The sequence below is a fragment of the Centruroides sculpturatus genome, unplaced genomic scaffold, assembly GCF_000671375.1.
Source record: "Centruroides sculpturatus isolate CEXI.00-Female unplaced genomic scaffold, Cexi_2.0 scaffold339, whole genome shotgun sequence".
In the NCBI taxonomy this organism is placed as follows: Eukaryota; Metazoa; Arthropoda; class Arachnida; order Scorpiones; family Buthidae; genus Centruroides; species Centruroides sculpturatus.
The window spans coordinates 288,508-313,418 of record NW_019384539.1 but is presented as its reverse complement, the minus strand read 5'-3'; the positions used below and the strand labels follow the sequence as shown (position 1 = coordinate 313,418).

At 26.0% G+C, this 24,911-nt stretch overlaps 2 protein-coding genes across 4 annotated transcripts; both read left to right on the top strand.

Annotated features, from left to right (window-relative positions):
- Positions 1–350: 350 nt before the first annotated feature.
- Positions 351–2,088, top strand: LOC111623333. Its single transcript, XM_023365869.1, has 4 exons — positions 351–753; positions 1,860–1,901; positions 1,993–2,031; positions 2,080–2,088. Exons 1-4 carry the CDS (start codon positions 427–429, stop codon positions 2,086–2,088), a joined length of 417 nt encoding a protein of 138 aa, XP_023221637.1. The 5' UTR covers positions 351–426.
- A 1,111-nt stretch (positions 2,089–3,199) lies between these two features.
- LOC111623341 (transcription factor kayak-like) lies at positions 3,200–23,512 on the top strand. 3 transcript variants are annotated; one of them, XM_023365877.1, is made up of 4 exons: positions 3,200–3,607; positions 17,693–18,079; positions 18,237–18,344; positions 22,090–22,836. In XM_023365877.1, the coding sequence occupies exons 1-4, from the start codon at positions 3,485–3,487 to the stop codon at positions 22,609–22,611; spliced, it is 1,140 nt and encodes a 379-aa protein (XP_023221645.1). In that variant the 5' UTR covers positions 3,200–3,484; the 3' UTR covers positions 22,612–22,836. The 3 variants fall into 3 exon arrangements, with proteins under 3 accessions (XP_023221645.1, XP_023221647.1, XP_023221646.1); XM_023365879.1 differs by having other exon boundaries at positions 3,252–3,347; positions 22,090–23,512; XM_023365878.1 differs by lacking the exon at positions 3,200–3,607 and adding an exon at positions 17,081–17,216 and having other exon boundaries at positions 22,090–23,512.
- The last annotated feature ends 1,399 nt before the right edge of the window (positions 23,513–24,911 follow it).

Genomic DNA, 24,911 nt, shown 5'->3' with positions numbered 1-24,911 from the left:
CCTTGAAGGCCTTTACGGAATCCTAATGAAGGTGCAATAGCTTTACAGATCATCTGGAGCTGTAATAAACACTGCTACGAATCTAAAAGTGTAATTTAGTAATTCTTACGAACAATTAAGTAATAATTTAATTAAAAATGATTAGAAAAAATTGCCTCTTATTTATTATATTACTACGTTACTAAAACTATATGCCTACTTAAATATTCGCATATTCGCGTTTAATTTGCTTCAAATACTTTTTACAGGATTTGTTTGATGGCCAGAACGATACGTTCACTGCAAACGTTAACACATCTGAACCTCAAAATAATGTAGCAAATATTTATTCTAATGAGGTAAGATACCGTTTTTAAAGCGTAATTCACTCTTTATTTATCATAATAGCTCTTAAAATAATTTAATATTGTATTATAGGGTCATAATATGAACACCACTTTGGATTATAACTGTACAGTTAATAATAATAACTCGTTGAAATTAACCCACTTTCCGACTCCATCTCCAGAAAATAATTACTGGTCAGATATAAGTGACGAAGACACAAGTTCAGATACATCTGTAAATAATCCACAACGTAACAATAATTATCCTTTAATACGTCAGGATTTGAATTGTTATCCGACCCCACCGCAAGATTATAACTATAATCCGTACCTTACTCAAAATAACAGTCTCGATCAAGCAAGGCCACGACGTTTATCAAACGAAGAACTTTTCGCAGATTCTGAAGAATTTATTCAAAAAGAACAGGTAAATTTTACGTAATTAATCTAATTTTAATTAATAATAATATAAATAACTTACATATAATATTATTAAAATAATATTTTGTAATCGATAAAGCCGCCATTTTTCTTCTTAAAGGTCGAGATCTTTCAATGTTTAACGCGTTAGAAATTAATTTAAAAAATTCGATTTCGAATAATAAAATGTATCTAGGGTATAGTTCGATAGGTTAATTTAGTATTAATTAACTAAAATAACTTAGATTTTTATTAAAATGTTAATTAAGATGTAGTCATAAAGTTTGTATAGAATCTTCCCTTTGGCATTAATTAACTTTTTAGCATCGTCAAATGAATTTTATTCAAGATAGAATTTACAAACTTTACGATAAAATTTATAAGATAAACGATATTATTACAGAATTAATTAATTATGCAAATTATCCTAACGATAAACTAAGATACATCTTTATTCTTTTCAAAGAGAAGTAAAATGCTCCTTAAAAAAAAATAATAAATAAATAAATAAAAAAGATTTATTTTAATCACCAGTTTACATAGATATTGAGCTAATGTTTTCGATAGGACATATTATTTACATTAAATATTTAATTTAGATAAAAGTCTTGAAAGACAAACAGAAAGTTCGACTCATAGCAAACATTTTACAGAAACAAAACGGTACTTATGCTTTGCTATTCAATGAATTTTTACGTGGTTTTTCTTGTATTTTACGCAGATTTAAGCCAAATATAAAAGAAAAAATTCATAATTTTAATTTAAGTTTTTTATTAAAAAAAATTCTGCTTGTTTTTCTTTAAAAAAATCAATTTTTTTAAAATATTTGCAGCCAGGAAGGAGGAGTAAAACAGAATTTTTCCTGTTAATTTTTTAATATATATTTTTTCTAGCTATTAATAAAAATTAGATAATAAGTTTAAAGTGTATTTATAGAATAATAGAATAATTAAGTAACAATAATTTCTCTAAATTTAAATGTTATTATCCTATAAGAGTTAAGTATGGAGTGATTCATGTAATTAAAGTGCAGCATTTAAGAAAAATTACTCCAAGAAGATGCATTAAATGTCATTTTTTCTAATTAACAATTATCTGTTTTGATTTTTTTAGGCCGAAAGTGTATCTAAATTGCTTAATAATTGGATAGATACGGTGAGTACTTTTATACAAGTAATAATTAAAAAGAAAATCAAAAAAATATTTTTAATTTATAAAATAAAAAATATATTTTTATATAAATTAGAATCCTGGCATGATGGAAGTCTTAGAAAACGAGTTACAGGTAAGAATAATTTTATAAAAATCAAAAATATTTTATTTAAAAATTCAGGTTAACTAAACATAGAGAAATAGCATATCAAACTTCATATATAGTGTCGCCATCTAGTGGATTCCGTTAACGTAATTAAATAAGTACATATATTTTCCTATTAAAAATATATATTTGAGTGATTAAAGATAGGAGGAAAATAATAATGATATTAAATGTAATTAATAACGTCAAACATTCAATATTTTAAGAGAATAATTAATAATTAAATATTCTGTTTATTAGAAAAAAATCCCGATCATTAAGCCATGTATCGATTTGTAAGAGGGGAGTAATTAGCAGTTATGCGGGATTTTTTTTTTGTAATTAAAGTAAAAATTAACGGAAAAACGTGGGAGGAAGAAAATGCTTTAAAATCGTTAATATTCCGATATGATAAAATATCATCGTTCCGTATCCTTTCCTGTTCTGTAATAATGAATCATAGCAACGGTATCGTTACGCAATCGTTGTTTGTTAACTTTCCAGAAAGTACGAGTAGAATGTTACAAAAGGAGGAGAAGCGAAAACAGAAGATCGTATTTAACGTATCGTATCACATATTTTGCCAACATTTTCTTTCGTCATTTCGTCAATTCTCATATTTAAAAAAAATCATGTGATTAATACGAAACGATTACGTGATTACGTACACGTATTTGCCCGTTCGGTGTAAAAATAAAACATTCTTAGAAGATTTTTTGGGTTATTGCTATCGTTATAAATATTAAAAAATTCCCAGAAAAATTAAAGTTAGTAAAGAGGAAGGTTAAATGCATTTTTTATATTATTATTCCGGTTAAGAAGTTAACCTAGAAATTCGAATTCCTAGAAGGCGGTAGTATAGTTATCGGAAGAGCTACGTCGTCATCGAAATGGCTTTTAATGCGCATGATCGTTTATATCTACGTTCCAGTAATCAAACCATATATGGGAATTTCCGGAAGTCGAAAACTTCCGAACTCTTAGGTTCGGCGAATGGCGGCGCTTCCATCAATCGTTACCGATTAATTAAATCGGATTTATTTCGTTCTTTTTACATTATAACTTTCTATATATTCGAAACGACAATTTTTCAATTATAATTATTATTAATAAGTTAAAATTCGTTCGATAAAACGAAATAAAATTATTTAAAACTGGTTCGTTTTTCGTTACGTTACGTTCACGTCACGAGCACGTGATACTAAAGTTGACGTCAGTCTCTATTTTGGGGATAGTCGGAAGAATGATGTCATCCTTTGTATAAAACTTGCGGGCTTTCCTCTACCCCCCGATGACTCATAAAAGTAGGTATTCGACGGTGATCTAGGTTAGAAGAAGTTGTCCCACCTTCCCTACCCCTCTGATTACGACCGCGTGTAACTTGCGGAAGTTTTATAACAGAAACGAACTATTATAACGTACGACTCGACAATTATAAGCGATGTATTCGCAAACATCGACATCAACAGTAACTGAGGTGCAACCCTCAGCATCGAGACTTTCGGTCGCCGATATTTTATCGTCTATGGCAAATGGAGTTGGTGAATCGACGCCTGTCACAACAGTGAGTGTTTTCGCTTTCGTTTACAAACTTTTCTATCGCTATTCATTGTCTCTTCTATAAGTCACTCCTCCTCTTCTTCTCCATTGTCTCTCCTAATCACTTGATGATGCCTCTCTCTTCATCCACAACACATACAATCGCATCCTTTAAATTACCTTAATACATTATATATAATAATATTTCCATTATTGATAACACCCATACTTATTAATATATAAACATTATTACTATTACATAAACTTTTATAATTAAATTATTATAAATATTATATAAGACATGATCAGTTTTAATATATACTGTATATATAATATATATATATGACATAAACATATATTATAGTTTTAATGTTATTTCAAGAAGTAGATTTGTACAAAAATTCATTTAATTAAGTAAGAGAATGGGATTTTTGATGGTTATTTATAGCTTGTTATTGAAGAATGCCAAGAGGAAACTTTTTCAAAACATATGAGGCATGTTTCGGATGCTGGGAATAGTTTAGGATTATACTGTTTTCGTTATGTGCTAAGAGATGTTTTGGTTATGTAATAATACGGTTTAGTGCCGCGGATTTTACAAAATTAGCATTTTGTGTTTGAAATGTTATTTAATTACCGAGATTTGTTAAGGGGGGAAATGCTATATTCGGGAAATTTGTTTTGGTTCCCGAATTTAGCATTTTTTTTTTTCTGCCTAATAATTTCCTGTCGAGTACAATTGTTCTTTTGATTTGATTTAATTACTATTGTTATTTATAAAATAACAACAATATAGGACGATAGTCGATACTCTGTTATGATCTTTATGAGGTAAATTGTAATTATGAAAGAAATTATAAAAATCTGTATCTTTGTATTAATTTTTATATTGTGAAATATTATAAATGTTAAGATTTCATATTTAAAAAATCCTATATTTTTCAGTATGGGTAATCTTAAATTTCCATCTGATTTAGGATCTTAATAAGTTTTTAATTAAAATATTTGTTAAATTAATAACCATATAATTAGTACTTAATTCGATTCTGATTATCTGCCTGAATGCAAGTGAATAGCATTGTTCTCTTTCTATTCTAGAATTCAATATAGAAGTTGATAATTAGAAAAAAAAATGAAAAAAAAATTCCCAAATATAAATGATAAGATACAGAATTCCATTAAAAAAAATTAAATATTTGCACATTATTAAAATATTTTTTTAAAGTCGATTACTTTTTAATAAATATTTTAATATAATAATTTGTTAATTTTTTAATTTCGATTAAAAATTATTTTTTTGATATGATATAATTAATAATTATTAGTTAGAAAGATCTTTTAATGCAAACTTCTTTGGGATGTTGCCGATAAATAAATTGAAGGCTATCATGACAATAACAAACTGCTGTTGGAACCATCAGACAAGGTGACCCTTGCATAAATGTTATTTTAATGATGCTATTATAGCTCTTTTTGTGTTGTAGGAAAATTCATACACCATCTTAACAGCTCTGTAGATGACAATCTTGTAGTTTATTATTATTTTTTTTTTAATGTGTAGTTTTGTGCACATTTTATGGGAAACTTTTATTTGCATAATTTATCCAGTATTATTTATTTTTAGGTATGGATATAATATCAGTGTTTGAATTTGGCATATTATCCTTTAATGGCTTCATTTATAATAATTTTAAATCTAGATTCAAATATTTATAAATTTAAAATTCAATATTCGTGTGTTGGTGAAATCTTAAATAAAGTTTTAGTTATTTTTCCAGTTATTTATTTACCAATAAAATTTTATTTTTAGTAATAATAATAATAATAAAATATAGAATCATTTCAATGAATTTTTTTTTTAATTTTACACATCTAAAAATAATTTAAGATAAATTTGAGAACAAAAATGTAAGAAGCCATTAATGAAGGCTGAACTTATCCTTCTAACAATTTACTCTTGTTAGTAATATTAAAAAAACAAAATCAATAAATATATAGTTAAAGAAAAGGCACTTGGTATTTTTTTTTGTTTTTAAATGGTGCTCATCCAAAAACTGTAGAGTAATTTATCCTAAAGTAAAAAAAAAAATTAAAATTCATTTGAAGACGTAAAAACGTATAAGGAATGAATTATTAGAAAACATCCCTGACCTGGTATAAATTTGATTTTAAGGGGAAATATGTTTTCATCATAAAACTTTTTTTAAACTTTAAAATCAAATTCAGTTGTTTGCCAAATGTTTTGCACAGACANGCCGATAAATAAATTGAAGGCTATCATGACAATAACAAACTGCTGTTGGAACCATCAGACAAGGTGACCCTTGCATAAATGTTATTTTAATGATGCTATTATAGCTCTTTTTGTGTTGTAGGAAAATTCATACACCATCTTAACAGCTCTGTAGATGACAATCTTGTAGTTTATTATTATTTTTTTTTTAATGTGTAGTTTTGTGCACATTTTATGGGAAACTTTTATTTGCATAATTTATCCAGTATTATTTATTTTTAGGTATGGATATAATATCAGTGTTTGAATTTGGCATATTATCCTTTAATGGCTTCATTTATAATAATTTTAAATCTAGATTCAAATATTTATAAATTTAAAATTCAATATTCGTGTGTTGGTGAAATCTTAAATAAAGTTTTAGTTATTTTTCCAGTTATTTATTTACCAATAAAATTTTATTTTTAGTAATAATAATAATAATAAAATATAGAATCATTTCAATGAATTTTTTTTTTAATTTTACACATCTAAAAATAATTTAAGATAAATTTGAGAACAAAAATGTAAGAAGCCATTAATGAAGGCTGAACTTATCCTTCTAACAATTTACTCTTGTTAGTAATATTAAAAAAACAAAATCAATAAATATATAGTTAAAGAAAAGGCACTTGGTATTTTTTTTTGTTTTTAAATGGTGCTCATCCAAAAACTGTAGAGTAATTTATCCTAAAGTAAAAAAAAAAATTAAAATTCATTTGAAGACGTAAAAACGTATAAGGAATGAATTATTAGAAAACATCCCTGACCTGGTATAAATTTGATTTTAAGGGGAAATATGTTTTCATCATAAAACTTTTTTTAAACTTTAAAATCAAATTCAGTTGTTTGCCAAATGTTTTGCACAGACAAAATTTCTAATCTTATTATTTGAATAATTTGAAAAAAAATTATTATTATTATTATTTTTTTTTTTCTCTTTAAGGTCTGAACAGTTTACAATTATCCCATATTATTTATAAGTCTTTTAAAATTGGTATTATTTTTAAATGGAAACTTTGAATATCTGTCCTTTCCCTATATATTAGATGCTATAAATTGTAATAAAGTGAAAAATAACTTCTAGAAAAATAATTTGTTTGTAAGATTTATCATAAACGAGGAGTTTTTATATATGACTTTTCATTTAATTTTTTAAATTAGCTTTTAAATAAAATTTTAAAGTTTAAACTAAAGTTTTCTAAAAGTTTATTATTAATCAAGTTCTTTAATAGTGTTAAGAGAAAGAAGAAATTTTATGTATAAAAGAAATGGTTATCTAATATTTAGTTTAGTAGTTCTACTTAAATCCTGTTAATTATGCTATTTTCCAAAATTTATGAATCATAATCTTAACAGAATTTTTTTGTATAATTTGGTATTTATCTTGTTGTGAATTTAAAACTTTATTATTAATAATAATAATAGTTTATATATGCCATAGTTCACAAGAAGTTATAATTAGTTTTGTTTACTTTCTTATTTTAGTTAAAAGAAAGAAAAGATTTCTAACAATTGTTTTTGAAATGCTAAAATTAAAATGAAATATAGTAAGTAAATATAAGCTGGCATAAACATTGAGCTAATTTAAAACACTTAAAAATTTGAGAAGATAAATTAGGTCAGTGGGACATCAGTTAAGACAAAAATTTATGTTCTTGAAAAATCGGAATTGCTTACATCAATATATCACCCCAAACTGTGAACTATGGTATATAAGATATATGTCTATGCAAGTTGAAAACAAGGATTTAAAGAGAATATTTGATTCAGGTGATATAAACACATTTAGAAATATATGAGATCTAATAATGCTTTCAGGATATCCTTAATAGATCTTTACCTTAAAAGCTCGATTTAGCCTTAAAAGCTCTTGTTCTGATGTTTTATATTTAATTAATACATTTGACACAATTCTAGAGAACGTAGGTTTGAATCTTTCCCGGGTCATTACTTTCTATTTGGATCTTTATTTTTTTTTCTGACAAAATTACGATATATATGTTTATCAATTGAATTATTAAATTTATAACAACTAATATCCAAAAGATATTGTGATTACCATTTAAAATGTGCTGCATATTTTAATATTTAGTTGAAAGTTATTTTTCATTATAAAGATTCTAGAAACTGTGTTAATTTATGCAATGCTTTTTTAATCAGAATGAATTTGAGAAATATTAAAATATAACATAAACACAAAGAATATACTATATGTATTTAATATTTTAAATTATAAATTGCTTCATTTTGAATAGAAAACTCAAATTTTTTGAAATTTTATTATCAAGATATCACAATATAAAATTTTGTGATGTTGCTTCCTGTTTCTTAATAATATGAACAAAGAATATCAAAAAATTTGAAATAAAATATCAAATTCTTATGTATTTGTATAAATAAAATACTTTATTTAAATTTTACAAATAGCTATGAATTTATATTATGAAAGAAGAGTCAGATATATTTATATTATATCTAAATATATATAGCAACATTTTGAATATGGTTTTATTAAATTTTTTTTTATTTTAAATAACTTACTACTTTTATTTGAACTGCATGGATATTAACTATATTTAATCAAGTTTAGTGCAAAGTTGATATTCCTAAATTATTCTATTTCAATAATAAGAGTGGAATATTTTTTTTCAAAGTGAGGATAGCTATAAGCAAATGATATTTATTATTAATATAACCAGACCATCATTCAATAAATTAACTGCATGTAATCAATAATTTGGTAGATAATTATTGCCTTAATTATCTACAACTAAAATTAGAATTTTTCATTATTTAAGTAATATATAATATAATTTTTGGAATTATTTTATTTAACAATTATCATATTTTCAATTGAAGTTAATGAAGATTAAACTAAATTATTTATCATTCCACATGTCACAACTGTGGTTTTTCTGATTTTCTAACTTAAATCATTTCAAAAGTATTCATTTATTATTTGTTGATCAAGAAATGATTACAGTAAATGTTTTAATACTCTTTTTTTAAATAAATAAAAAGATGAGAAAAACATTTTATAAAAAATTTGTTTTTAAAACAATGAAATTTTAGTGGTTTTTTTTTATAAAAAAAAAGGCAGTTTGGAAAATTGTTTTATCAAAATAAATAAAAACAAAAATTTTTATTTGTTTATTTATTTTGCAATATTATTTCCAAATTCACGAAACAAAACATGAAATTTTAGTATAAAATAGTTAAGTATTTGAACTATGAATTTTAGATATTATAGACTATGGTAAATATGCTACTTAGGCATTAAATTCACAGTGTATCATTAATAGCTACAAATTATTGACCATTAACTTGTTAATAAAAGAATAACAAAATTGTATTAATGTGTAGATGACAATCTTGTAGTTTATTATTATTATTATTCTTTTTCATTCATTCATTGGTGATGTATTTGTTTACAAAATTTCCTTCTTATTAATTAGAAAGTTTTTATTAAATTATATGTACAGTACATTGTGTATCATTTTGCAAGCTTAAAAATCTTTAGTGTTTTTTACATGATTAAAGAATTTCTTTATGCAAATAAAATTATAGCTTTACTTCATGTTTATAAACCAAAGTGTAGAATTAAATCTACACATCATGTCATCATGTATTAATATAATTTGTATAAGTATTATACAAATTATATTAATACATGATGACAAAGGTTCTTAAAATTATTGAGCTGCAATTTTTAAATTGCAGACCTATACATTCTCACTGTCATTCCTCATCCATCCTTCATTAATCTTGAGAACAGAGAAAATAGATGAAAATTGAGACCAGATATGGAAAACTTAGGGGCTGGAGACCTTGATTTAACTACAAACGAAACTTCCTGTCTTGACTGGAAGTCACGTGATTTTTTTAAATTAAAAGATGATTTAAAAATGCACCCTGGCATTGTGATATTGTCATAATAGTATTCATTTGATTTTAAGTATTGAATTTAAAAAACTTCTAAAATTTCCCTTTTAATCCATGTAAATCTCTTAAATAAATTTAGTTTTTGAAGTAGATATAATAAATTATACTGCTAATAATATAATAAATATTCTTAATTATTTTCTCTTATTTTAAATTTTATAAATTCAGGATTATTAGTTTCATTTCTTTATTCATGTTCATTGACCTTTTTTACAAAATGATAGTATTCTGTTCTGAATAATTTATTTTATTGGAATAAATTTTAATTAAATTATAATGGTGAAATACATTTAGGAGTTTTTATTTAATAATAAATTTTTGTTTATGATATTTAGTAACTAAAATGGTAGTTAATTTCTTTACATATGAAATTTTTAACATTAATTTTAATATTGAATTTAAAATTTTAATTCTAAAGATTAAATTAAAAATGTAAAAATAATTTTTGAAGTCTATAGTGAATAAAACTGTGATAATTAATTAAATTAATATAAATGAACTTCCTGATGAATAACCTCTACTTCTTACTGTTTATATGATTTTAATATATTTTTTACTACAATTAATGATTATTGATTATTATGAAGGCAGCTGTAGAATGATAAAAAAATAATTCATTTAATGAGTGTATTTTTTTATTACTTTCATAATGCTTCAGTTTCCTCTGGAACTTGGAGAAAGCCATATTTTTAGATTTCTCTTCCTGTTCGAATAATGCAGATAACTTGTAAATTAAGTTAATTGCTTAATTCTCTGGAATTTCACTATTCCATTATTTATTGCATGCTTTTACTATATATTAGAATAGAATAATTTAAAAGTTGTTAATTATTTTAATGTTGATGGTTCTCTCAGATTCTTTCATTTTATATAATAATAAACAAAATTAAATTCAAGACTAAATATTTGCTGAGTAAGTCTAATAGTAATTGAAATACATTTTGAGATTGGTCAATTGTAGTAATTGTCAAGAAATTTTAGATGATGGTTTTTTTAAATTTTATATTAACAAATATTCAAAAGGTAACATATGTATTTTTGAACAATAGTAGGTTTTTATCAATTTCAAAAATAAGAAAGAAAATATTCTTGTTTAATTTAATACATAGAAATTTTGTTTCATTGACCTAAATTTAAGCAAGAAAATTTTAATATAAAAGAAGAAAATTTTAAATTTTATTGTTTAATATCAATATTTTTAATAAGTAGGTATGTTTTTAAAATATACCAGTTCTTCCACTTTTGAAAAAAGAAAAATAATATTTTTGTTCAAAATCTTTTGAAGCTCAAAGTATTCTGTTTCTTTGAAAGCTGGGAAGATATTTGGGCAAGGGAATGTATTTTGAGAAAAGTTCTGTTAAATATTCAAGGAAAGTTTTAGCATTATTGTTTTTCTTTTAATGCAAAATTTTTCTAAAAGATATTTTAAAGCATTTTTTAAGGAAAATTTATTGCAACTTTCAAAATTGTAATATTTGAAATATATAAAATAAGTATTTGTCTTTTATCAGTTTTCTTTTTATGGTTGTTTGATTATTAAATCCAATATTTATTCTCGTAAAATCAATTTTATTTCTTTGTCAAGTTAGCAATAATTGAATACAATGTAAATATTTTAACTGACGGTATGATAATTTTTAAGACACGAGTATTTTCATAAAGCATTTGATTTTAAATTATCGATATTAATTGAAGATTAGGTTAACTAACAAATAATACTTTAATGATTTTATTTCTTTATGAATTGTATTAAGAAATTCATTTTATTCAGCCAATTAGTTTTATTTCATTATTTTGTGTGTCTAATATAGATTAAATTTTTTATTTATATTAATAAACTAAAATTGATTTACAATGATTTTTGTTTTTGAAAAATCATCATTTGTAAGTTAACCTTATTTTAAATTATAAAGTGAGAATTTTCAAGTAAATATATTTTTGAACATCTCCGATAATACCTTCTCTTTTATTTATCAAAATCAATTTTGAAAATATCTTACAAGCTTAATAATGGCTAGTATTAGTTGTCGTAAGAACTCTTGCTATTAATTTGTGCAATGTTATCAATTACAAGTATTGACCTATATAATGAGTAATGTAGGCAGCCTCAGATTTTATGCTGTTTATTTTTTTTATTCCAAAAAAAAAAATATAGTAATCACTAATTATTAGTTTTGACACAGTAATTATAAATAGGTTTTGATGATTGTTTACATAGTTAAAATATGCAGTACAAATAGAAATTTTAATGCATTTAAATACCTTTTTTAAGTTTTTATAAAATTTCCATTATAAATATTTAAGATAATAAAATACTAAATTTTATTATTATTATTTTGGCGTAGTTAATTAATTTGTATTTTTAAATTGGAAAAAAAAAAGCTATGGATACATCATTTATGTAAAAAAAATTCTTTAAATTCTTCTAATTTTTTATGGTGGTTGGTTTGATATGTGATTAATTAGGACTTGAGGAAGCTTTCCTGTTCATCTATCTTATTCATGCAGTTAATAATAGAATGAGAAATTAAAGAAACATTAAAAAAAAATTATATCTAATAGTTTTTTTAGATTTTGAAATACTTCTAAAATTAGCTTTCCTTTTAAATTTAAGATAAACTGCTAAATATTTTGTTGCAAGTGATATATTATAACATTAAAATTGATAGCAAAACTGATAAAATGTTTTTGCAATAAGCATGCACTTCTATCTTACCATTTTAATCCTCATTTTACATCTTTACACGGTTAGGTCTTTTATGTAATTGCTTTGGCAAGTATGATATCATATGATAAGAATGGATTCATCATTTTTCAGTTTTCTATATTTAAGTGTCTGTCCACCTGTTTGTCATTCAATTCTGAAACAAACACCTGTTTGTCATCATAAGAAGAAAACAAAAAAAAAAATTGAATTAAGGTACAACAATAAATTTGTAAACTGTTTTAAAACTGAATCTCATTTTAATTCTAAAACATCTGTAGAATATTCAGTATTAAAAAATGAAAATATATAATAGCATAAATAATTTTCTCTTAGAAGAAATAAGTTATAAAATGATTTTTGAATAAGCTTAAAATGTCTATTTCCATTCTGAAAATGTTTATAAAACACCCTCCTATATTATCTTTGAGAGGGGGGAAAAAAGTAAATTGTAGCAATATTTTTTGCTGTTATGACATAATTCTTACCTCATTTGTTTACTTTAGTGTGCCAAGAGAAGCTGGTAAACCCATTAATTTTAGAAATATGAAACAAGTGTTTCTTACTAAAATAAATATAAATTATGATTCTAATTATAATAAATTTTTAACAAAAAATTAATAAAAGGAAGAAAAAATTTTAAGTTTATAAAACTGCCACATCTGTTTTTGGTTATTTTGACTAGACAAAGCAGAGACTTTAAACTATGCCGAAATTTATTATTTTTTTTCATATTGATTTTTCTTTCCAAGAATCAAATTTATTTTAAATAAAAATAAATATTCTACTGATTACTTTTTTTTTTATATAAACTGAAATATAGTATTTATTTTTTTTTAAACTTATTCAAAAATGTAAATATTATAAAAGAAAACGTCTTCAATTCATGTATTTGTTTTTAAATTCACTTTTTATTATTCTTTCTAACTCAGTTTTTCTTTTATTTCATTTTGTTAACTTTTTTTTTATTCAATTTAAAAAAAAAGCTTTTTATTTTTATAAAAATTTTATAATAAAGAATATAGTTTCCTTTCGAAAAATATTAATAAGTTTTTGAAAGTTTTAAAACATGTTTTAGACCTTTTTTTAAGTAACAAATTGTTTTTTTTTTAAATTAATTACCATAAAATATTATTTAAATATTTAATTGTATAAAGAATTATAAGTGAAAAATATACTGTCATATTCCAAATTTATAACAGTTTTACCATACTAGTATAACAATAAATAATTATCTTACTATAAAATTACCACCGTATATTCTTAAAATGCACCGTTTTTCTTTTAATGCTACGGTAAATTTCCTTTTTGAACTTTGGGTTAAACAACACATGGTGTGGCAAACATTAACAACCTATCACCCAATGAATACATGACTAGAGACATTTGTTCAGCTCTGTTTCCAAATGTTCACAACAGTAAACACAGCAGGTAAATGACATGCTAAGGTAATTTTCGTTGCAACTTGCTTCGCCAAAATTTTCCTGTAAATCAGTACTTATTAAACTAGAAAATGTATCATATGCATGATATACAGCATGTAAGTTTAATTTTATATATAATTTTTTTTTTTTTAATGAAATTTTAAACAGTGAAATTTATTATGCACATACACTGAATTATTTTTTCTTTTTTTGTAGTTTTTAAATATTATTTTTTAATATAAAACTTTAATTCGTAATGAAACTAAATTTGAGTAATAATTTTGAAATAAATTTAATATTACTCAAATTTAGTTTCATTACAGAATTTTATTTTCTAAAAATTTGCATTGATTCTGATTTACTAAGAAAAATGTCAGGCCTATATTTAATTATTATAATTATTAAACCTTCCTAGAAAAATTTAAAGTTTATATAAATGTATTTAATATGCTAAGTTTCTTAATTATCTTCTTAATAACAATAATATAAGTGTAGGTCATTAGAAGTTTCGTAGAGAAATAATAATAGAAAATGTCGATTGAGAGTAGTGATTACGGCACTTATTCCGTAAGTTTAAAAAGAATTTTACGCAAACGTCGATAACATAATCTGAGGAGAGACGTTTTGCTGTGTTTTTTTCTCCCCCATTGCTATATTTAGTACTGGCAAACAAGTCAAGGACCCTAGGGGACGTGTCTAGATGCGTTTTATCACCTAGCGAAGATTGTCATGAATTTCATGCACCTGGCACACCGAGAGACAAACCGTTTAAAAATAACCATTTAAAAATGCTCAGCCTTCACTGTTTAAATACAAACTGTCATTGCACCATTCCTATTGAAATATTTTGACGTAATTTGAAAGAGCAACTTGTAATGCCAACGTTGCTGGAGTATGGAACCGTTTGGTGGAGATTCCTAGTTCTTCCCCCTTTATAAAATTTCTCTTTTCTTCTCTCGTCTCTATAGAAATAAAATATTCGTCGGTGTTAATTGTTATTTTAGAGCACGGACTGGAATTGCGAACTATAACTGTACACTTTCCTAACTCTAAAACAAGTTTGTCTTGGCAAATGCAGTTTGTTTATGAAGGCGAAACGGGAGGGGATAAATGCGAAAATATCCGAATTCTTTGCTTTCTCGATACCCTCGGCTGCACTAACCTAAATTTCACGTTGTTGCTCACATGTGAAAATTTTCCCCGGGCAAACTGTCATTTTTTAAGTTAAGGTCGATTATCCTTCATAACGGATCTTTTTTTTTTCTTCTTCTAATTCTATTAATAGCGTGTTACGTAAAAGGTAAAAATTTCCCCCAATAAACAGGCTTTTATTATTCTGGAATTAGACGATGGCTTTAGGTAGATAAATCATTGAATAATTTAACTGGATGCGCTCTCGTTTGCTGCGAAGAAGACTCATTGACAGGGCAATCTTTTCTCCCGTCCGACCGTCTCCAAATACTTCGCATACCCGACAGGCAAAGAATAGGAGAGAATCGTCTGTCAGGTAAGAATGCAGCTGATTTAGCACATGTTTTTGATTGTCGCCCATAAAGTTTTAGCGCATTTTGAGCCGTCGTTAAAATAATGATCCATCGGCCGAGCAGGATATTTGAAATTTTCCTCATTTTTCCCCTCTTAATTCCTACTGGGGATGATTCTGACGTTTCCGTTAAAAGTTAACTATTCTAGTGAAAGAACTTGTTCACTCTTTGTTCTCCAGAATCTCTCTCTTAAATGGGCAATCAGATATCACGCTCGCTAAGCTATTTAGAGCAGCTTCTGGAATCTTAGTCTGCTTTTATCTGTTTCTCCTCCTCCTCCCTCCTGTTTTTTTTTCTTCTTCTCTAAGGCTTTCGGATGTAACAAGAGACAAAATAATAATTGTATTATACTGGGAAATATTTTTTTTTTGAATTAATCGCCTTGTTGCGGATGTACGAGATCTTTGGCTTTTTAGAGTCGCGACTCGAAAGATGGGCGTAACACACTGCAGTTAAAAGTGCATGCAGTCTGTCGGGCGCCCCTGCAAATATCCCTCTCCCACCCGGGGTCGGTTGCTAGGAAACGAACGAACCGACGTGGCAACATCTGTCCCAAGTCGCCCTGTTGACGGGATGTGGGTTTTATGGGTTGGATTGTCTTGGTTTTTTCCCCTCCTCCTCCTCCATTCTACTCTGATTAAAAATGTTAAGCTTTATTTTGTTGTTCGTGGTCTTTTAGTTAAATTATGTCGAAATCTTTTTTCTCGTTATTTCCTTTTAAGATATATATATTTTTTTCATTTTCGATAAGAGATACAGATTCAAAAGTGGCGATAAAAAACTCAGGTATGCCGTATAACGTAAAATAAAACTGGTCATCAGTATCGATTTCGAAACCCCCATTCATGACGAAATCGCTTAACTTCTTTCGATAGTTTACGTCGAAGTTAAGCTATGTATACGGGTGTATAAAAAATATTTTCGCGTATTTTGCGAACTAGAAAGGAAGTAGTGTTCACTCAAACGTCTCCTCCCGCTTCTCTTCTTCCCCCTCCCTCCCCATTATCATTCGAAAGATATTTTCGTATCTTATTCTACGTATAATTTAGTGTAATTCGTGCTTTTTACTTCGAATCTGTTCATTTCCCCCTTTATCCCGCTGTATACAGGAAATTGTGCAACGGTACAACGCCACGAGTCAGTCGCGTGTACAGGTAAAAACCCATTTCCGGTGGTAATGTCAAGGTTGGAGTTCGTACAGGTATTTAAGTAGAATTCATTTGGAGCGAAGTAAGTAATTTAACAATACTCGAGTCGGCAAGCGGATCGATTTTTATAGCTATTGTTCTGCCACTTTGTTTCCGATTAATAGCGTGTGAGGCTGACGTCATCTCCTCGTGACTTGCACTCGATAAACGCACGTGGTTAATGTAAGTCTTGCAGCACCCAGTCATAAACTCCTCATGCGAATTTCATGACAGAACGTAATTTCATATATATATATATTTCTTTTTTTAAACGTAAATGTTACGTTTTTTGATATATTAATTTTTCATTTTATATAAAAAATTTTTTTGTTGCTTTTGTTGCCTAGAGGAAGTGGAGATAGTTGAATTTATTTTATTTTATTTTTTTTTAGTTCCTTCTTCTCCTCCCTTCTCGATATTGATTTTGATAAAATAGAACTTTCATAATTAAATTTTTGAGATAAATCGAAATTTTTTACCTTTATTTTTATACGTTGTAAAGTATTTTTTGATAACTGCTGCCATGTTTTAGTTATCTTCAATTGTTGCCTTATATGGGTAGGTAAATTTTATTTTAGAATTTGTGTTGATTTTTTAGTTGATGATGAATTCTTTCTCCCTCTTTATAGCATGAAATAAGTTTATAGTTCTAATTATTTTCTTTAATTTAATAATTTTGTTTTCTTTAAAATTTGAATTTCAAAAATATTCTACAAAGTTTAGAATTTTTTTTTATACGAAATATTACACTAAAAAGATTACTAATATTTTAAAATAATAGCTAAGGCTTCTTTAAATTGACAGTTTATAAAATGTGATTATTTGTTTATGAAAAATCTATTGTTGAAAGTTAAGCAAATGCGAGTGACCTTTATATTCTGCGAATACGAATGTTTGTTTGTTTATTACCTAACGAATGACTAAACAAAGTCGTCGTTACTACTTTGATTCTTTGTACTCAAATTCAATGACATTCTGTAGTCAGTAAACTGGTTTAAAGTCTTCTGAAGTTTAAGTTCGAGTTTTACTTTCAGTTTGCTAATGTTGATGGGATGACCTCCGGCATACCCACTCGAACTACGCCCACATTGACACCCACGACGCTGAAAAATATCGAAGAGTCTATCTTTGACATACAGCCGATTCCTCCGCCGCCTCTCGAGCATCAGCACCAGGCCGGTTTCGTACCTCCAGTAGTCAACATTTCGGGATCGTCCCTCATGGGCCAAAACGGTAATACTAATTATCAACTGAATCAAAAAGACGAAGAAAACGATGGTTGGTTATCACCCTGCGTCCAAGCAACATTGGCAAACACTGTTAGACACGCCGTCAATACGTCCGGTAATGCCATGACAACACCCTCATCCAAGCCATCCGGAAGAAATCAAGGTGGACGAAAACCGATGAAGGATGAGAAAGTAATTACTATATTTCATAAAATAAAAAGATTATTACTATCTCGATATATACTTTTATCTGCAACTATATTTTTTATTTTACCTAATAAAAGATCCTCGATAAAACTGTAAACATAGGAATTAGAATTAAATTTTTAAAATTTTATTTTTTTAATAGTTATCTCCTGAAGAAGAAGAAAGAAGAAGGCTAAGGCGTGAAAGGAACAAACTTGCAGCTGCTAGGTGCCGTAAAAGACGCATGGATCATACCAATAACCTCTTAATGGTAAGGTTAATTTTGGATAATATTTCTTCCAAATACGTTTGATATCTTTAAAAAGAAATATATTATAACAGACTTTATTGAACAGTTTTTTTTTATAAGAATAAATATCAATTATATAAATTGAAAATTTTGCAATTTCCCTTTTTCTTATTCAAATGAACAGATTTGATTTGTCACATTGATTTATTCTGTTTAAATTTGCAGTATTGTATAATCAAAAGTTAATGACCTGAAAAGAGAAAATTCAATGTAAAAGACAAAGCTTATTTCAATTTTTAAAGTTTATATAATGTATTTGATTCATGTTTGACAATTTAAGTAAAAAAACAATGTAGGTTATATTTTTTTATACTTGATGTTATTTCTGCTCTCAAAAGTTAGTTTTATATTTAAGAGATTTTGGGGTTCAAATCCCCTGAAATTTCTGGTATGGTATAAAATTTTTTAATGCAGAATTTATTTTGAAGGAGAGATAGCATTGTTCATGCAATATTAAAATATAATAGTTGGTTTAGTAAATTCTTAAATCCCATTGCTTCTGCTTCAAATTTTCATCTGTCTGTATAGTTTTATGTAAAGTCTGTTTTGGATGATTGTTTAAATCTCCCTAGCTATTTCGCCTGTTTTTGTTTTCAGATGTTTTATTTTTAGTTTTTTTGCATTGAAATCCACTGTTTTTAGTTCTTTTCTGATTTCAATAAGAATAAAATCAAAAATAGATGTCTCAGAATACATAAATATTGATATTGAAAATTACTTTGCTAGCTTAGAATTTTTTTTTCCAGTCTTGCTTTCTAGCAATGGTAGCTTGTGAGGTCAGGTTGAAAAGTTTAGATTAATAATATAAAAGCAAAATTTTAATATAAATAAATAAATAATAGAACAAGTACATCTTTTCTTGCACAATTGTTTGTTTGTCTATTCAGGTTTGTATATTAATCAGAAAAGTTATGAAGAATACCGTGACAATGGGTTCAAAATATGCAGTTACATTACATTACATTAGTATTAATAATTTACGAAAATGAAAAATAATGAAAGTGACAAACATTTAAGAGGCATTTAAAAATCGAAACAAAATTGAAAAAAATTAATGTATAATTAATAATTATTGAATCAGTTAAAAATATGAAGTACAAAAGATTGTGAAATGTAATGATATGCACACAACCATATGTTCAATTAAGAGTTCATTTGAGAACAGGCCCAACTGAGCTTGCTACGATGCAATATAAACTCATGCATGTTTCATTGGTTGCCAACTAGTGACAACTAATAGCATCAGCATGTGTTTCTACAGGTAATTTCTCCTTGTGCTTCTTATCTGAGGGTTGGCTCCAGGTATGATAGAATGCAATAATAAATATATATTTTTGTGGAAATGATTATTTTTATAACAATAATCTAAATTAAAAAATACTAAGTTTTGATTAACAACTTATTTTTGTTGTTGAATAATTTGATTTAATAAAATTATTGGTGCCGAGGGCTGGGCACCAATGACCAGTCACTTCTGCTCTTTGGTGTTTCATATGTTATTCTTGTATCTAGTTTCTTTAATTGCAAATATTTAAGAGAAAGTATTTTTATTTCTTTTTGTAAAAAGAAATAAAAAAAGTGAAGTGCATTTAATTAAAACTTTTTAATAGCACTATTTTTATTAAATTGTGTATTATAAGAACACAACATTTTTCATTTTCATAATTTCTTTACTAAATACCTTATATTATATATATAAATCATTTTGATTTATCTCTAATACTAAAGGAAGCTATTTATGAGTACAGCTCTTCATACCATTTAAAAACTCATAATTAAACCAATTTTTATTGCACATATATTCATATTTACTTCAAATGTTTTCAGATGTTAGTGGTGATGTGTGATTATTTTCATTCAATTTACACATTCTAAAGTTTTGATTTCTACAAAGAAACAAGAAATATGACATCTGTCATTACTATTTACTGAACTTAACAGTTCGTAATTCATTTAAATGCTAAACAATAGTATTTTTTAGTAAAATCAATTTTATTTGTTGCTGTATTTAATTAAAGAAATTTTTTTGTTAACTTATAGATTACTAAAATGTTACATTTTATTAAAGAAATTAATAAAATTTTTAAAAATTATTTAAGACTTTACTAAAATAAAGAGCCATACTTTATTAATTTTCATTTCTAATATCTGACAATATAAATCTAACTAGAATTTTTAGTATTTATATGAATTCTGTAAGTTTATTAGAACAATATTTAATTACTTATACAATGTGGATTTTTAATTTCATCAAATGAACATTTCTAAACACTTAAAATTAATTTAATTAAAATGGCTGACAATATTTACACAGTAAAAAATATGTAGAAGAAACTAAAATGTCTTTATTTTTGTCATATTCGGTTGCCAGGACAACAGTCTCCCATTGCAGAGATGACCTTTTATTAGAGACTATGCTTTGCAAAAATATGCAAAACAATTTAAAAAGTTCACAGATGACAAGCCAATAATTAAAATGGCCATTTGAATATTTTTGCAGATGCTTAGTTTTTAATAAAAGGTCATCTCTGCAATAGGAAACTGTTGTTCCTGGTGACTGGACATGAAGAAACTGAAGACATTTTAGTTTCTTCTACATATTTTTTACTTAATATAAAGTTGTATTAATGAAATTATTACATTACAAACAAAACTGTGTATTAGTAATAAATTATTTCAAATTATATTTAATAAATACTTTATATATGAAGAAATTAAAAAGTTGAATTACTTTCTATCTCTATATCTGAAATTTAATTGAAAAAATTTCTAATACTCAAATCTCTTCTTAGTTAGTTTTGTTTTGAAATTATATTTTAGATTACTGATAAGAGAATAATCTGAAGTTTTTCAGATGTAAATGAAATTTAATACATTTAGTGAAAGTTTAATAATTTAAATAAATTAACTTTCAATTTTTACTAAATAGTTATTGATAATAAATTGGAATAGCTTTGTTAAGCATGTGCACAAAAGTAATAATAAATATAATGAATATAACTACAAGATGATGATTTACCTGTGCACAGTGACTTTTTGATACCTGTATAATTTAATACATCTTTGATATTTAACTTGACGTGGAAATTTTATATGTAATATATATTTCCCTTACTTTGGGATGCTATGCACATGTTATACTCTGACATCAGAAAGTAATTAAAAATTCCTTTACAATATATAAGATGAAAGGAACATTAATATAAATTCATTGTTATGAATGTTTTATATTCCTAAAAATTAAATTATGAGTTAAACAATATCAGCTGACTTTTATTCACAACCATATGCTTAACATTGCCAGTTTGTTTTGTAATTTTTTGATTTCCTTCCAAACTTAAGATATTTGATATTTAGATACTATTATCTTTATTCTTATTACTTATACAAAAGACACTTGATACTTGAATTGGCATATCCTTATTTTGGATTTGAAAAGAGAATCAAGTGAAAAATTTCTATTTACAATATAGAATACAGAAGTTTTTACAAACAGAAATACATGTAGTTTGTTTGTAATAAAAGACAAAATACTAGATACATCAATGAGATGTATATCCAAAATGTCAATATTCACAATTAACATTTTTTTTGTCATTACAGATCAGTAATTTTAAACAATTAATATTGCTATGACTTTTAAATATTGTTAAATAATGACTTAAATGATCAAGTAATTATTATAAAATTCTTTTTGTAATTATAGGAGACCGAGGGACTGGAAGAAAAGCGTCAGGCCCTGCAGAATGAAATACAGTTATTGACAAACCAAAAAGAGGAATTAGAGTTTATTTTGGAAGCTCATAAAACCACATGCAAGATTTCATCAAGCCATCAGAATCAGAAACGTCCAACTAATGGTTCTATATTGTCCAACGGCAAAAACACTCTCATTTCACTGTCTAATGGTACCGACAAAATTTCTCAGATGAAGCCACTGTCTCGTCCTACCTCTCTTCCGGTGTCGTCCGCATTCACCAATCCGGACGGGAGTAGTTCGCTGAAAGTGAACACCACAAATTTCAACGACGTCACTGGTATCCCAATTTCCACTCCGAGTGGTGGAATCTTTAATTATGAATCGCTAATGGAAGGAGGAACGGGTCTAACACCAGTGTCCAGTGGCTTGACTCCAGTTATATCTTCGTGTGCCGGCCAACAGAGGAGTTCCAGCAGTGATCTATCCAGCCCCGATACCATTAATCCACCAAAATTAGTTTCACTTTGACAGTAAGGGCATAACTTCAGTCTGTGCAAATCTGCACAAAAAACTTAAGACATTCGGTAACCTCATTTTATTCTGACATCAGTTTCTGGTATCCAAGGAAACACATCTCATCACAGCAGTATTATATTTGCGCCCAAGAATTCAAAACCAGAAAAAGATTAACTCGCTTAGAACTATGAATTCCTACATTTTTACTACATGCATAACTTATGCCAAAAAAAAAAATTAATTTTAAATTAATCGGATTCTAATGGCATTTAGTCATACGGCTTATAGCATATTTTTATATCATTGCATAGCAAATTGAATATTAATGTGTATGAAAATATTGCTTACAGTTGGAAATTCTCACTTCGTAGTCATCTTACCAGCATTTAAAACCAAACGAAGTATTTTATCCCAAAAGCATTTTTAAGTCATCATTTTTACTATTTAGTATAAACATCTAGATATTATGTCATTTTTAAAAATGTATCTAGAATAATTAGTTTGATACCAAATTTGTCTGGCACTGTAAATAATGTATGAAAAATATTTATTTTTATGTACAGGCTGTATGTCTATGCATCTTATTGGTTGGTACATTTCCTAAAAAAATATAAAAAAAGTATGTCATTTGTCTGGAACAAAGAACATATGCTTTTTTTTGAAATGTAATTTGTATGTGTTATGCAAAATATTTAATAATTGTATACACATAGAAACGAAATGTCTCAACGAACGTTTCCGACGATAGATGGCAAAAGTATCGATTTGAGTGGTGCAATAAATTTAATATGCATGAGCTAGGTTTATCGTGATGTCACCAAGAGATATTTTCTTACTATACGATTCAAAATCGTCTCAAATATTTGAGTACAGCTTTTCTGAAATTTTTTTCAATAAAGCAAATTTAAAACTATATAATCTGATTGTATATTTTTCACCATTATTAACATTTATCTACATTTTTTTAATATTTGTTTTTATATTACTTATTAAAAAACAAAAATATTCAAACAAATATTTTAATTTTTAGAATAAAAAAACAAAATCCTTGAAGAAACTTGTTATTAACTTAAATGTCAAATGCCAAATTTGTAGTGAATTGTGTAAACATTTTAAGTCTTTTGAACTTGTTCTTAAGAAGAAAAGCTATAGAATATTAAGACTATATTTATATTATTCTAATGAAAGAGAGAAGTTTGTAGTTTGACTAGAAAAACACCACCAGAACAACAAATCTATTTTAGTTACAAATTGGACATTTGCCCAGTTGCCGGTTAATGACAGTTTTTAATTACTTTTTTAAACCTTTAATAAAATGTTTATGTACGTTCCTGCCTATAATACTATAAAATAATCCCCTCCTTACATTTAAAAAATGTCTGGTACAATCTCTATTTCTTTTATCAAATGGCCAGAGAATTTGCAGAAGATGCAATTTCTACCGGGAAGGAAAGGAAATTTATTACACAGGCTGGAAAATAAACATAATTAGTAATGTTATATATATATATACACACAAATTTAATAATAATTAAATGAATGAAGCAATTAAAGTTTAAGTAAGAATAATTGTTTCAGGATCTACAAACATCTATCTATAAGCTTGCTCATAACATAAATATAATATATTAATTTTATGTTTACAATATTTTAAAATGCTTTCAAGAATTTAACACATTAAGCAGATTTAAAATTTTGTTTAGTTAATTTACAATTACAAGAGAAGATTAAAATATTAGTTATTACAAATAATTAATGAAAAAAAATAAAATACATTAAAATATACATTGGATAAAAGATTACAAGAGGATTGCATCACTTATTGATTTTATTGTATTACAAGCTACCACTGCATGATGAAATTTACTTTGAATATTTATATTTATTCAAAAATAATAAATGTCCTGGGTGTATTATGCAAGTTTTAAAGTTATATACCCCTAGGAAAGTATCAAATTTTTATTGTTTACTGGAGATACATATGTATATATTAAACATTAATACATGTAAATTTTAATATATATATATATATATATATATCAGAAAATGTAGAATTTGTAAACATATTTTTGTTATATTTTCAGATAGAATCCATTCTGACATTCAAATTTATCATACAATAAACATGATGCAAATGACAGACTTTGCATCACAAAAGTTAAAATTTAAGATATGAAAAATAATAATAATAATAATATATAATTTGATGGGAAAGTGCTTTTTTTCCATTTTTTTTATTTATATTTTTATAAAACTCATTTTATAGAAAAATATACAGATTCTTATTTACTTATATACCTAGTTCATATTTA

Coding starts and splice junctions, on each gene's coding strand:
- LOC111623333 (XM_023365869.1), top strand. CDS start 427: ATGAACACCACTTTGGATTATAACTGTACAGTTAATAATAATAACTCG. Junction 754..1,859: donor AATTTATTCAAAAAGAACAG/GTAAATTTTACG, acceptor TGATTTTTTTAG/GCCGAAAGTGTATCTAAATT. Junction 1,902..1,992: donor TTAATAATTGGATAGATACG/GTGAGTACTTTT, acceptor TATATAAATTAG/AATCCTGGCATGATGGAAGT.
- LOC111623341 (XM_023365877.1), top strand. CDS start 3,485: ATGTATTCGCAAACATCGACATCAACAGTAACTGAGGTGCAACCCTCA. Junction 18,080..18,236: donor AACCGATGAAGGATGAGAAA/GTAATTACTATA, acceptor TTTTTTTAATAG/TTATCTCCTGAAGAAGAAGA. Junction 18,345..22,089: donor ATACCAATAACCTCTTAATG/GTAAGGTTAATT, acceptor TTGTAATTATAG/GAGACCGAGGGACTGGAAGA.